We start from the raw sequence: 12401 nt of genomic DNA, 5'->3' as shown, positions 1-12401 counted from the left end.
AGAATCTGGAGAGATAAGATGAAAGTTTTGTTAAGGTGCTAAGTTGGAGTAGTTTGTTATACAATAAGTCCCCGACTTAAGAATGAGTTCCATTCCGGGAGAACGTTCGTAAGTCGGATTCGTTTGTAAGTCTGACAAAGTGAGTCTTGTATACCTTTGACACAAATATACAATGTAAAGCATCAAAAAACTAAACACATACAAAAATACTGTAAATAAACTATTTTTACTTTTACAGTTACCTTAAAATGGTGGAACAGTACAGTACAACTGGCATACAGGGGGTTGCATGGAGTGAACTGACAAGAAGGGTTACTAAACTGGAGGAGGGAGGGCAGGTGGGAGATGGTGGAGCTGCTTTTCCTCTTGCTTCCGGACATCCTGGGCTCTGATTGAGCACTGCACTACTGTACACTATCGCACTGTACAGTAAGCACACAGCAGCACAACTGTGACAATGTCTGGCAGACACGTGAGCTACTTCCACGATTTGTTCACTCTACCAGTGTTCATAATGCGAGGTCCATTCTTAACTGTGAAAGTTCGCAACTCGAATGTTCGTAAGTCAGGGTCTTACTGTACAGCAATAGATAACTTGAAACAATACACTTAAAACATATTCCCAGTACCCAAATTGATCTGTCTCATGCTGAAGATGGAAGGAACAGTGCTTCTGTTTATCCTGACTATTAACACTGCCCTGGATTTATTGACATTTAGCAATCATATCATCAGATGGAATGCACAGCTAGCTATAAATCCCTGGCATGTGTCATAGAATGGCTGGCTACTTCTCTCCAATGTCTCCCTAAATGGTGTTATGGACTTGAATAAAGTGTATTTATATATATATATACAAATTTTTTTTGATAATTTTCATCTTGTCTGTTGTGACATTATTCCAGCTTGATGAGATTTTTAGAACATATTTGAGTTCCATCGTCTAGTATAATAATTATCCCTTGTGTTCTCTGCAGTTTGGCAAACATGTCNCACACACCCATATTACAAATCACCAATAAAACATTCCACAGTAATGACCAGAGTATGCACTTGACCTCCAACCTCCCATCTGCACTCTCCTGGATCCCAATTCAAAGCACAGCCCTCCCTGAATAAAGCACAGCATGATGTGTTCCCAGCTCCACCATGTTACTTACATGAAGACCTCCAACCCCCATCCTGCCAAAGCAGTGAAAAGTCTGGGACTCAGGTCTCGAGCTGGATTCATGGCACAGCCACTGTTCAATCCCAAAGAGGAAGAAATGACAATAATTACGAAGCCAATGATAATGGGCTCTAGGCCTTTGGGAACTCCCAAGTTTCTGGAGTCAAAGATGGCAAAGACAAACATGAGGAGGAACATGGTGGCCACGACCTGGGGAAGGAGAAATGTGCAAAGAGTTTAGCTTATATCCTGCCCACTTGCCCATCTCAAAATTCACCCCTTCTTGTTAAAAACAAATTTAGTAATAACTACATACTGGTTGAACACACTGTGCCAGGTGCTTTTATCACAGCAAGCTTAGATATGGATGGTAATATCATTCTTTACAGATTGGTTACCTGCCCAAGGTCACACACTTAGCAGCAATCAGATGTGGGCCCAGAGCTCAGCTCTAGAGACTATTATCTTTACTACACTATCCTGCTAAATTACTACCCAGCTAAAGTGAAACACAAACTGCAGGCTGGAAAAATGAACAAAGAGGTTCATTCAAATTAGTGAGACAAACAATGTGAGACCTCAATAGGTAAATGGGCAAAGGAAATGAACTGAAAATTCATAAAAAAAGAGTAAAATTAAGAAACAAGTGGGAAAAACTGATATGTAATGAAAAAATGCAAACAATACCAAATGTTAGGGAAATAATACCAGCTCTCTCTAGCTTTTCTAGCAGAACTAAACATGTACCACACTTTCAAAAAGAAATTCAGCAGTAATTTAGCAATACGTATTTTTAAAAACCCCACAAATTTATTCATTCAATTTGACCCCATTGGATATTTGAGAACCATACCATGGATATAAGTTAAACTGTATTTTCTCTTCTTTATGGTGTTCTCAAATACATTTTCTCTAGTTTACTTTACTGTAAGAATATTATATGTAATATATATATAACATAAAATATGTTAATCAACTATTTATGTTATTGGTAAGGCTTCTAGTCAACAGTGGGTTATTAGTAGTTTAGTTTCGAGGGAGTCAAAATTTATACATGGATTTTTGACTGCACAGGGGTTGGTCTCCCTAACCCCCACATTGTTCAAGTGTCAATTGTATTTGTAGTACTAAGAAACTGGAAGCCACCTAAGTACATATCAATAGGGGAAGGAGTAACTATGTGATGGAGTGCCCACTTTATAGTCTATTATATAGCCATTAAAAACAGTAAATATAAATAAGGGGTAACATTTAAAAATGCTTATAATATTAAGTAAAAATTATATGTGCATTATATTTTACATTTAAAAACATGCCTAAAAGGAAAATTGTTATATACAAACAGTGATAACAAGCATTCTGAAGTGGGGCTTATTGCTTGTGTTTTCCCCACTCTCTGTTTTCTAAACTTTCCAAACTATTATTTTACTTTAACAGAGAAATGATAGTGACTATTTGCTGAACACTTATGTGCCAGGCACTTGGTATGTTTTATCTCATTAGAACCTCAGAATAACCTGTGAGATAAATCCTATTATTTTTCTCAGTTTACAGGTGAGGAAACTTAGGTAGGAAGAGGTTAAAAAACTTGCCCAAGAGCCCACAGGTCCTGTGCAGAAGCATCAGGATGAAAACCAGGCAACTGATTTATGCAGCGGTTCTCAACCTTCCTAATGCCACGACCCCTTAATATAGTTCCTCATGTTGTGGTGACCCCCAACCATAAAATTATTTTCGTTGCTACTCTATAACTGTAATTTTGCTACTGTTATGAATCGTAATGTANAAGGTTTGGGGTTAGCGAGTTCCGCATCTCCATCCCTCCTACCAGTCTTGACGTGGCTTTTTCTTTAGTTATAAAACTTCTATTCAGCCAGACTTCAGATGGTTCTCCAGGTTGATTGTTCTATAATTTAGTTGTAATTTTAATTTCTTCACAGAAGGAAGTAGGTACAGTGTTTACCTATTCTGCCATCTTGGATCTCCTCCTCACCCGATCCATTTTTTTTTAGCTGGTCCTGAGTTAAATCATGGCGAGCCCTTCTTTTACTGATTTCTGAGTATTTGAGAGATGACTTTATTGTAAGGCCAGTCAGAAACCTATTAGATGCCTTTCTTTCAGCAGAATGTCAATATTTGATGATAACTGAGTGGGATCCAGGTCATTGGTGACTCTCTGAGTACTCTAAAAGTCAATTTAAGGCTAGAACAGATCTAATAAGAATGGAGAGAGGTAGTGTTGGGTTATACTTCACAAGACAGTCATTTTTAATCCACTTTAATGATCCAAGCAAATGATACTGGTTATAATTCTCTGGCTCTCTGTGGCATCGAGGTGCCCTTAAATGTCACTCAAAAGCCACCTAAGACTTCTGCCATTTTTTAATCTTTTAAAAGTAAAAAATATTATTAAAATATTTTTTTTGGAAGAGGTGGAGAAATAAACCTCACCACAATTCCACCTCCTGGAGACAATCTCTTAAAATTTTGGAGTGTATCTGAGCTAGCTTCTTTCTACCCTCCTATCCTCCCCACCCCACTTCCTTTCTGTCTTCCCCCTTTTCTTTCTCTCTTGGGACCTCAAGGATAGAGAGTTGAGATATTTATACTTCTTAGTCATGGCACTTCTCAACATTTGCATGTCCTNTATTTTTAGTTATAGGACTTCTGTTTGGCTAGGCTTCAGATGGTTCTCAAGGTTGATTGTCCTGTATTTTAGTTGTAATTTTAATGTGTTTATCAAAGGACACAAGCAGAGTGTTTATTTGCTCCACCATCTTGGATCTCCCTTCCCAGCACTCTGTTCTTACGGCAACCTTTCCCACACCTCCAAATCATGATGAAAGTTTCTGTGAGAGGCACATAGGTTTTTAAAGAACTAGGAGCCTTCTCTTCAGGTAAGCACATAAAGTGGATATAAGCCACCTTATTTGACCCATCATTTTATTTCTGCCATCACTATTTTATGGTGAATCTCTCATGGTCATTTAACAGATTAGAGTCCAAGATATCTGCCAGGACATGTTCTCCTTTCCCTGGATGGACTCTTCTTTTTCTATGAGAGATAAATACCTTGTGCTAGGGTGACAAGTCATAAATGAAGCAGCTCAGATGGGGTTCCCTGCCTAGCCCAGTCTTACATGTACACAAGGTCATTTGCACACTATGATTTTGGGGATGCCAGGAAAATGTCTGTGTTAATTGCTTAACGTACCTTCATCAGGAATTCATTCCTTTGGGTAACCTTTAAAAAGAAAATTAACACTAACGTTGGATCCTTCATCTATCAAGTCATTAACATCTTAATGGGAATTTGTGAAGAGAACATGGATGGGAAGCATTCTAATATTTAAGTGAAAAACAAGAGTCATTCAGGGTCTCTTGACTCTTGCTCTTGTTGGAACTTTTGGTGTCCTACTCCTTGGTCATCCTCACTGTTTTCCATGCAGGGGCAAGTGAGGATCTGAGAATAAGGTAGTTCTGGCTTTATCTGAGGCTGTGGATCCAAGATAGAATATCTACTGAGATACTTACCTTAGATACAGAACCTTGAAAGAATGGAACATTTTGGAGACCTGCTGTCCCTCAAAGGTTTTCTTGAGAACTTTTTGGTTGAGGATTACCAGCCAGCCAAGCTCTTACCTAAGTGGTTTCTACCACTGCTGTCTCTGCCCCCCTCTACTCTCTATTTTTTAACCCATTTTATATAATGATATCTGATTAATTTTGCTAAATTTGAGTTCTAAACATGTCAAAAACTCCTGCCCTAAATCCTTTGCTGCTCCCCATAACTTACAGAATAAGGAGCAGCAAAACCCTCAAATTTTCATTCTGGGGGTTTAGGACTTTTATGATCTGCCACCAATTGCCCTTTTCAACCTTCTTCATGCACCCCTCCAGCTAGACTGGATCACTTGTTATTTTTAACATTCTGTCTTTGGATCCTCTCCACCTGAAATATCTTCTCTGTTCCCCATTTAAGCATGTCCATATATTACAAAATGCCCCTCCTCTTCCACCCCCATGATTCCTAAGTTTGGAGCTGCAAACCTTCAATTCCTGGAGTTCATTAGTCAAATCTCTTTTATGTTAGCTTCAACTTGTGTAAGAGGCTATGCTAACCCCTCTGAAATAGAACATGTAACACTGTGAAGAACAGCAACTTGGTCTTAACCATCTTTAGTACACAGCCTTGAATAAGAGATTAGGTAGCTGCATGGATGAATAAATGAATTCATGAAGGGAAAAACCCTGATGCTAACAAGGGATATGGCGCTCAGAGTTTGGCATTAGGTGATTCAGCATTCTCTCACAGACATGGCCGCCTACCATATACTTAGCAAATCAGAAAATAGGTAAGATCTCTATCTGTTTTAAAGCCCCCCTTACTCATAGAGCTTTGGGGGAATCACCAAGCAGGGCTCAAAGGGAGGACAGATCACCTTGGGGCATCTTTGTTCTAGGGGGTCTGTGTGAAACTAACGGAGGTGACTTGGTGGTGGGGGCAGTGGTCTCCCAGAGTGAAATTCAGGAACTTGGGATTAAAGGAAACCCATGGGCTAATTCTGGGCCCTGGGAATAAGGAGATTGTTAAGATTTATGTTTTGATTCTCCACTGGAAGAACACAGAGGACCTTTTTAAGCTGAGGACATTTTGTTCAGCCTTCTCATGCTCTGGTGGTGANTGGCACTATACATAGTTATTACCATATCATTGACTATATTTCCTATGCTTTACTTTACATCCCCATGACTATTTTGTAACTATGAGTTTGTGCTTCTTAATCCCTTCACCTTTTTCACCCTGCCCCCAACCCCCTCCTATCTATCACTCCAACAAATCTAGTATCCATTTGCATCATACGTAGTTATTTCAATATTATTGACTATATTCCTTATGCTATACCCTACATCCCCATGATTACTGTGTAACAACCAATTTGTATATCTTAATCCTTTCCCCTTTTTCACTAACTCCCAAAGCACCTCTCATCTGGCAACCATCAATATGTTTCTCTGTATCTGTGAGTTTGTTTCTGTTTTGTTTATTTTGTTTTTTAGATTTCACATATAAGTGAAAAGACATATTGTATCTGTCTTTCTCTTACACTCCACATGGCATAGTATCTTCCAGGTCCATCTATGTGCCACAGATGGCAAGAAGCCATTCCCTTCCCCAGCCGAGCAATATTCCATTGTATATGTGTACTGCCTCCTCTTTATCCATTTTTCCATTGACAGACACCCGGGCTGCCTCCACATCTTGGCTATTGTAAACAATGCTGCAACGAACATATGGATGCACACGTCCCCTTGAAGTAGCGTTCGGGTTTCTTTGGATAAATATCCTGCAGTTGGATTACTGGGTCCTTCTTTATCTTTTGTTATAGCCTTTGTTTTAAAGTCTTTTTTGTCTGGTATAAGTATTGCTACCCCAGCTTTTTTTTTTGTTATTGTTTTTTTCATTTCCATTTTCATGAAATATCTTTTCCATTCCTTTACTTTCTGTCTGTGTATGTCTTTCAATCTGAAGTAAGTTGCTTGTAGGCAGCATATGTAAGAGTCTTGTTTCCTTATCCATTCAACCCTCCTGCGCGTATGTCTTTTGAGTGGAGCATTTAATCCATTTACATTGAGAGTAATTGTTGATAGGTATGTAGTTATTGCCATTTTATCATTCATAATTCTGATCTTTCTAATTTTCTGTCTTAAAGAAATTCATCTAACATACTGTGTAATACTGGTTTGGTGGTGATGAATTCCTTTAGCCTTTTCTTGCCTGGGAAGCTCTTAATCTATCCTTCGATTTTCTTTTTTTTTGTTTTTTGCCTTTTAATTGTTTTTATTACTCAAAAAAAGCTTCATTATTTTAAAAATTTAGCTTTCTGACTCTGTGCTTGCACCTGCAACACTTGCACGATTATTTTCTGCTCCTTGATAATGAAACACGCTTGATCCTGTCACAGACACAGTTAGCACACATGAATCCATCATAGGCCCTGCTGACATGTTTTTTTCATTTTAGACAACCTCATTAGAACTTTAGGTCTCACAGCACGAACTCCACGAAGTCGGCCTGGGCACATGCCACATGTAGATTTTGGTGCTTTCCCAACCTTCTTGGTATAAAGGTAAACAATTCTATTACCAGGGCTTCAGGACAGCCTAGTTTTATTAGAAGCTGTATTGTAGGACAGCCTCTGATGGTATGTCAAATGCTGGACCATTCTGAACGCCTGTAGATAACATTCCCAGAAGAGCTGTCCTTCGATTTGAAATGATAGCTTTGATGGGTAGTATATTCTTGGTGGTAGGTCCTTGCTTTTCATCACTTTAAATNCTGGCCAAGGTTCTCAGCCAGTTACTGGTCTTCTGAAAGGTGTAGGATGCATTAGACAATGTTCAACTTTCCACGTGACCTTAGGCAACTCCTTTGACTTTCCTGAGGTTTTGTTTTCTTATCTGAAAAGTGGGCAGCATAGTGTTTACCTCAGATAGTCACTGTGAGGACTAAATTAGATAATATGGTGAAAGTGCTTTGTGGATTGTAAAACCCAAGTATTTTATCTTTCCAGAGACCTTCCACTCTGAAGATTATACTATACTAGGAGCCAGTGGCTTTCAGTTTTGGCTTCTAGGGCATGTACAGAATAATGGATGAATGCAATCATTGACTTGTCATTTGTCTGTCCTCGAGTGGGCAATTAGGAAAACACATTTGAGCTAAAAAATATAGAGTGATGTATTTTTCATGACTGAGGTCATGATTATATTTTAGGTTATTATATGCCAAAGACCAGGAAATTAATTGGTGCCCTCTAAAAACATGAAGAGCAAGACATTAATCTGATAAATGGTTTCCATTAAAAAAAATTCCATTTGGTTTCCCAAATTTATCTTGTTTCCTGAGGTTTCTGAATGCCACAATGTCCTTCTGTGCTTACCAGCTGCATTCTACTGCTTTTTACATCCCTAGGTTTAGAGAATATCAATATTTACGCAATTAGAGTAGCACAACATAACTAGAGAGTTAACCCATTAGTTCCACGAATATGTTAACTGAAACTGCTGTTTTGTCTTACAATTTAGTTTTGATTGATACTCAGAATGTAACCTTTGTGGGTTTGAAAATAAGGCTTTTGGTGATACTATTTCATATAGGTAATGCAGCTGAGACCATCCAAATAAGTCGATGGTCAAGGTTCCAAGTTATTAGTGCTTACCCAGTAATAAATTTCCATCAAAGGATGAAATAAACAGGGCAAGAGAGACGCTGTTTAAGGAGAGAGTCCTGCTATTCTGGGGGAAAACTGATAGAAGAGAGGTCAGTGTTTTCAAAACTTCACTCAGATGCTTTTCCAAATAGGTGTCCCACATGGCTGGCAGAGAAATCTGGGCAGATCCACCCCAGTCTTATGAAAACAAAGACTCCTGGATGCCATCTTTCCTGAAGAGAACACCAGCTCGACCAATCGTGAATCCAGAACTGAACACATGACTACATTACCACACTAAGTTCGTATTTCTCTGGTTTGTCCTCAGATTGTTCTGCCTTGATGTCTGGCTCAGGCTTTGAGTGGTGCATTTCAATGACAAGAATATAGATGAGACCTCCAATGGCAGCACCAAGCAAAGGGCCCACTACAGGAATCCACCAAAAGTTATTTCCAACTCTGAAATCAAACAAAAAATTAGTGATACACTACTTGGCCTTCTTCCTGGTATTACTGCTAGTCAGTCACTGACCAGTTAGTCTTTCTCATGCTCATGGCTCCATTTTAACTCAGCAAGAGCTAAGTATAAGGGAACTCACCATAGCTTGGAAACCATTATCTTATGTTTTTCAATACATCTGATTTCAGATGATTCATTCCATTATCCTATTAGTACCTGTGAGAAAATATGTCCCATTTCTTTTCCTTTTAGAAAATATCATCCCTGAACTCATGGTCAAAATTGAGGGCATCTAGGAAAAGTTCATGTTGATTATACAGGAATTGCCTTTCCCTCCTCCTGAAATAATGAGTCCTGAGGATTACGAATGGCAAAATGTGGAGAGATTCCTGGACATCATTGGTCTCTGAGGGCAATGACAAGATAAAAATCAGTAAATGTTTGTCAGTGAATGAATGAATTAAAAAATCAAAGGTGGAATATGAACTATCTACTAAATATAATTTAATTCAGTGCTTGTTTTTTGAGGTCACAGCTTAAAGTTACTCTCCGATAAGGCTATTGTGCTGCAATTCTCTCTCCCCTCCAGAAATTCTCAACATTAGTACATTATGTTAAAGGTATAGTTCTAGGAGAAAGCAACTGCCTTTGTGAATTGTCAACTTTTTTGGAAGCTAGAAATCCATTTAAATAGCTCAGTAGAAAGTACCATGAATGCTCAGAAGCAAGCAAAACTATACAATATATATTGTTGAGGATATATACATTTGAGATAAAATTTTTAAAAAGCAAGGGAATGAACAAAAAAAATGTTCAGGACACAATACGGAGGAGGCAGAGGAAACAGGAGTTGCACACTGACACTCGTGAGGGTTTCATAGTGTTCTATTTAAGGGAAGGGTTCGTGGCTGTGATTTTTATTATTATGCTTAATTATGACACATGTTCCACAGGGCCTTTTGTTTGTATCAAATGTTGACAAGAAAGGATAGGAAAGGAAATAAGCACAAAACGAGAAGCCTGTCCTAGGATTCATGAGACCTAGTTCTCAGGATTGTCTAGGAGGTCTTTGGGCAAGTTTCCCCCACCTCCCACTCTGAGCTTCGTTTTTCCATCTGCACAGCTTCACATGATCATCCAAACACCCTTCTTGGTTCATAAAGCTTAGGTCATAAATGCAGGCTGGAAGGAAGAGCACTGGCATTGAGCACAGCAGCCACCAGGTGTCACTCTTACTGCATGGGAGAGAGGACCCAGAGTCTGCTGTCCTTGAGAGTTTACGCACATAAGTGGGTGGGATTGACCCTCAGGCTGCTTGTCTGTGAGCTTTGGCCACGTCCAGTTTATGGGCTGCTGTGCGGGGTCTTACCCCACTGAGTGGGATTCACCCCAGGAGGCTCTTGTGCCTGTTGAGACAGCCCTTTGTGTGTGCTGCTTGTGGGGCTAATTGGATGATGCTCTGCTGTGGTCTGAAGCCAACCTCCAAGTACGTTGGTTCTGGGGCCTCTTGGGAGAGGCCCCGGTGCAGGCCCAGGTCACCCGCTTGCCTGTCACCAGCTAGGGGCTACCTGGTAGGAGCTACAAAGTGATCCACAGTTGTTCACTGCGTGTGCTAAACCTGAAGGCATGTGGGATGGGCCACACTGTGAACCAAGGACATCTGCCACCAGTACCAAACCTGGGGCAGCTCCGCAAAAGGCCAAGATACCCTGAGGCCTGTTGCTACCTGCTGGCTCCCTTAAAGTTCAGCTGCTGACAGAGCCTCGTGAGGTACATAAGTTGGGTGAGGCAGGGTCTCAGAGAGTCACTAGAGTGGAAAGAGTTGTGGTCATCTGGTTAATGTAAATTCTGGTTTGGTGCCAGTGCTGAGCCTGGAGTGACTCAGCAAAAGTCTCAGAACACAGAGGGCCGGCAGAGTGGCTCAGTGTGAGCTCTGAGCAACCAGTGGTTCGATTCCCGGTGTGAGCTGAGCTGCCAACAGCTGCCAACCGGTGGCAGGATGGCTCAACTAAAAAAAAAAAAAAAAAAANAATGAAACTCCTATCCCCTTCTCCACTCTTTCTATAGCAGCTCTGGTTTACTTGTGGGTTACAACGTAAGTTTTTATTTTAACTATAGGTTCTGTGGCTAAATAAAACTTGTAAGCCATTCTGTATAACTAAAAGTTGTAATTCTTTTTCCTGATGATATTTTTGAGCACTGACATAACTTTAAATGAGACAAGTGTGTGTATGTATGAAAGTAATTTAAAGGAAATAACCCATCTTAAGGATCAGATTTTAATATATGACAGTTTTACTCCACTTATCCTGTTCAACCATCGAAAGTTAAGTCTGAGACTCTTATTACTGGTTAGAAGTCTTCCAACATTTGACAGGCTGAGATCTCACTGGTTGGGGTATCATAGAGAAATCCTATTTTTGGCCTTAAAATAAACACTTTTATTAAGTTTTGGGATTGACAAGGAAGGGAGGAGAATGTTGTAGTTGTAGCTCCTAAAAGATCTATTTAACAAATAGGTTAGTTGGCGCTATCTAATTGATTTCTAATTCATATCATTCAGGCTTATAGACATTCTCTTGGATAAGAACTTGACACAGGCAAACCCACTTGTGAAGTGAGAGGGAGGACTTGAGTGTGAGCACCTGGAGCAAGAGGGTTTTTCTCCCATTAAAAATACCTTCCTGGGGTTGATTTCCATAAGTGTACATTTCCTCTTTGTAATCCTAGTCATTAATCACCAAGCAGTGTGTAATGAACACCTGTGTGAATCATAGATTCTGCAATCCAACTTGAAAACTCAAATTTTAGGTTGCTTCATCCTCTAATAATTATAATCCACCCCCAGGGACTATGACTTGCTTGGCATCTGTTTTTGGCAGAACTTGAATCAGAGCTTAGGATTTCAACATCTCTCCTCACCTTTGCTTGAATCCAGGGCTTCTCAACCTCTGAACTATCAACAATTTGAGCTGAATAATTATTGTGGGGCAGGGGGCTGTCTTGGGCATCGTAGGATGTTCGGTAAGATTCTTGACCTATATCCACCAGATATGCTAGTAACACTCCCTCCCGAGTCATGACAACCAAAAATGTCTGCAGACACTACCAAATGTCCCCTTCCTAGAGTGGTGCAGGGGAAGTGAATAAAACTACCCCTTATTGGGAACTACTGTTCTCTAATCCATGAGGATCCCAAGACTGAGAATCCTACTGGGAATAACCTGGCCGCCACTAGACTTTGTTCTCAAAGAAACCTTAGACCCATGTAATTTAACCAACTCAATGTGCTCAACCCTGGCTGCACTTTAGAATCACCTGAGTTATTTACAAACAACCAACTGGGAATTAGCATTTTTTAAAAGTTCCCCAGGAGATCCCAATTGGTGGACAGGATAGTCAACCTCTGAACTAAGTACTTAGCAGTCTTAATACTTATAAGAACTCAAACAAACAAACAAACAAACAAAAAAACCAACATGATTTTATTTAAAATAAGAAATATCTAGGTAGTTTTGGAGCAAGGAAAAAATTCCATATGTCAGTAGATTATAGAACA

General features: G+C 39.7%; 1 protein-coding gene and 1 pseudogene across 1 annotated transcript in view; both read right to left on the bottom strand.

The window, feature by feature from the left end:
- Positions 1 to 1036: 1036 nt before the first annotated feature.
- AQP9 (aquaporin 9) overlaps positions 1037 to 12401 on the bottom strand; it is a 63475-nt gene continuing 52110 nt past the window's right edge. Inside the window, exon 5 of the mRNA XM_019657542.1 lies at positions 1037 to 1378. Coding sequence (XP_019513087.1) covers positions 1157 to 1378 — 222 coding nt within the window. The 3' untranslated portion in view covers positions 1037 to 1156. The remainder of the gene's footprint in view (positions 1379 to 12401) is intronic.
- On the bottom strand, positions 7033 to 7395 carry LOC109390684 (60S ribosomal protein L34 pseudogene; annotated as a pseudogene).

This window comes from Hipposideros armiger, unplaced genomic scaffold, assembly GCF_001890085.2.
Source record: "Hipposideros armiger isolate ML-2016 unplaced genomic scaffold, ASM189008v1 scaffold_276, whole genome shotgun sequence".
NCBI lineage: Eukaryota > Metazoa > Chordata > Mammalia > Chiroptera > Hipposideridae > Hipposideros > Hipposideros armiger.
This window is presented reverse-complemented; position numbering and strand designations above follow the sequence as displayed.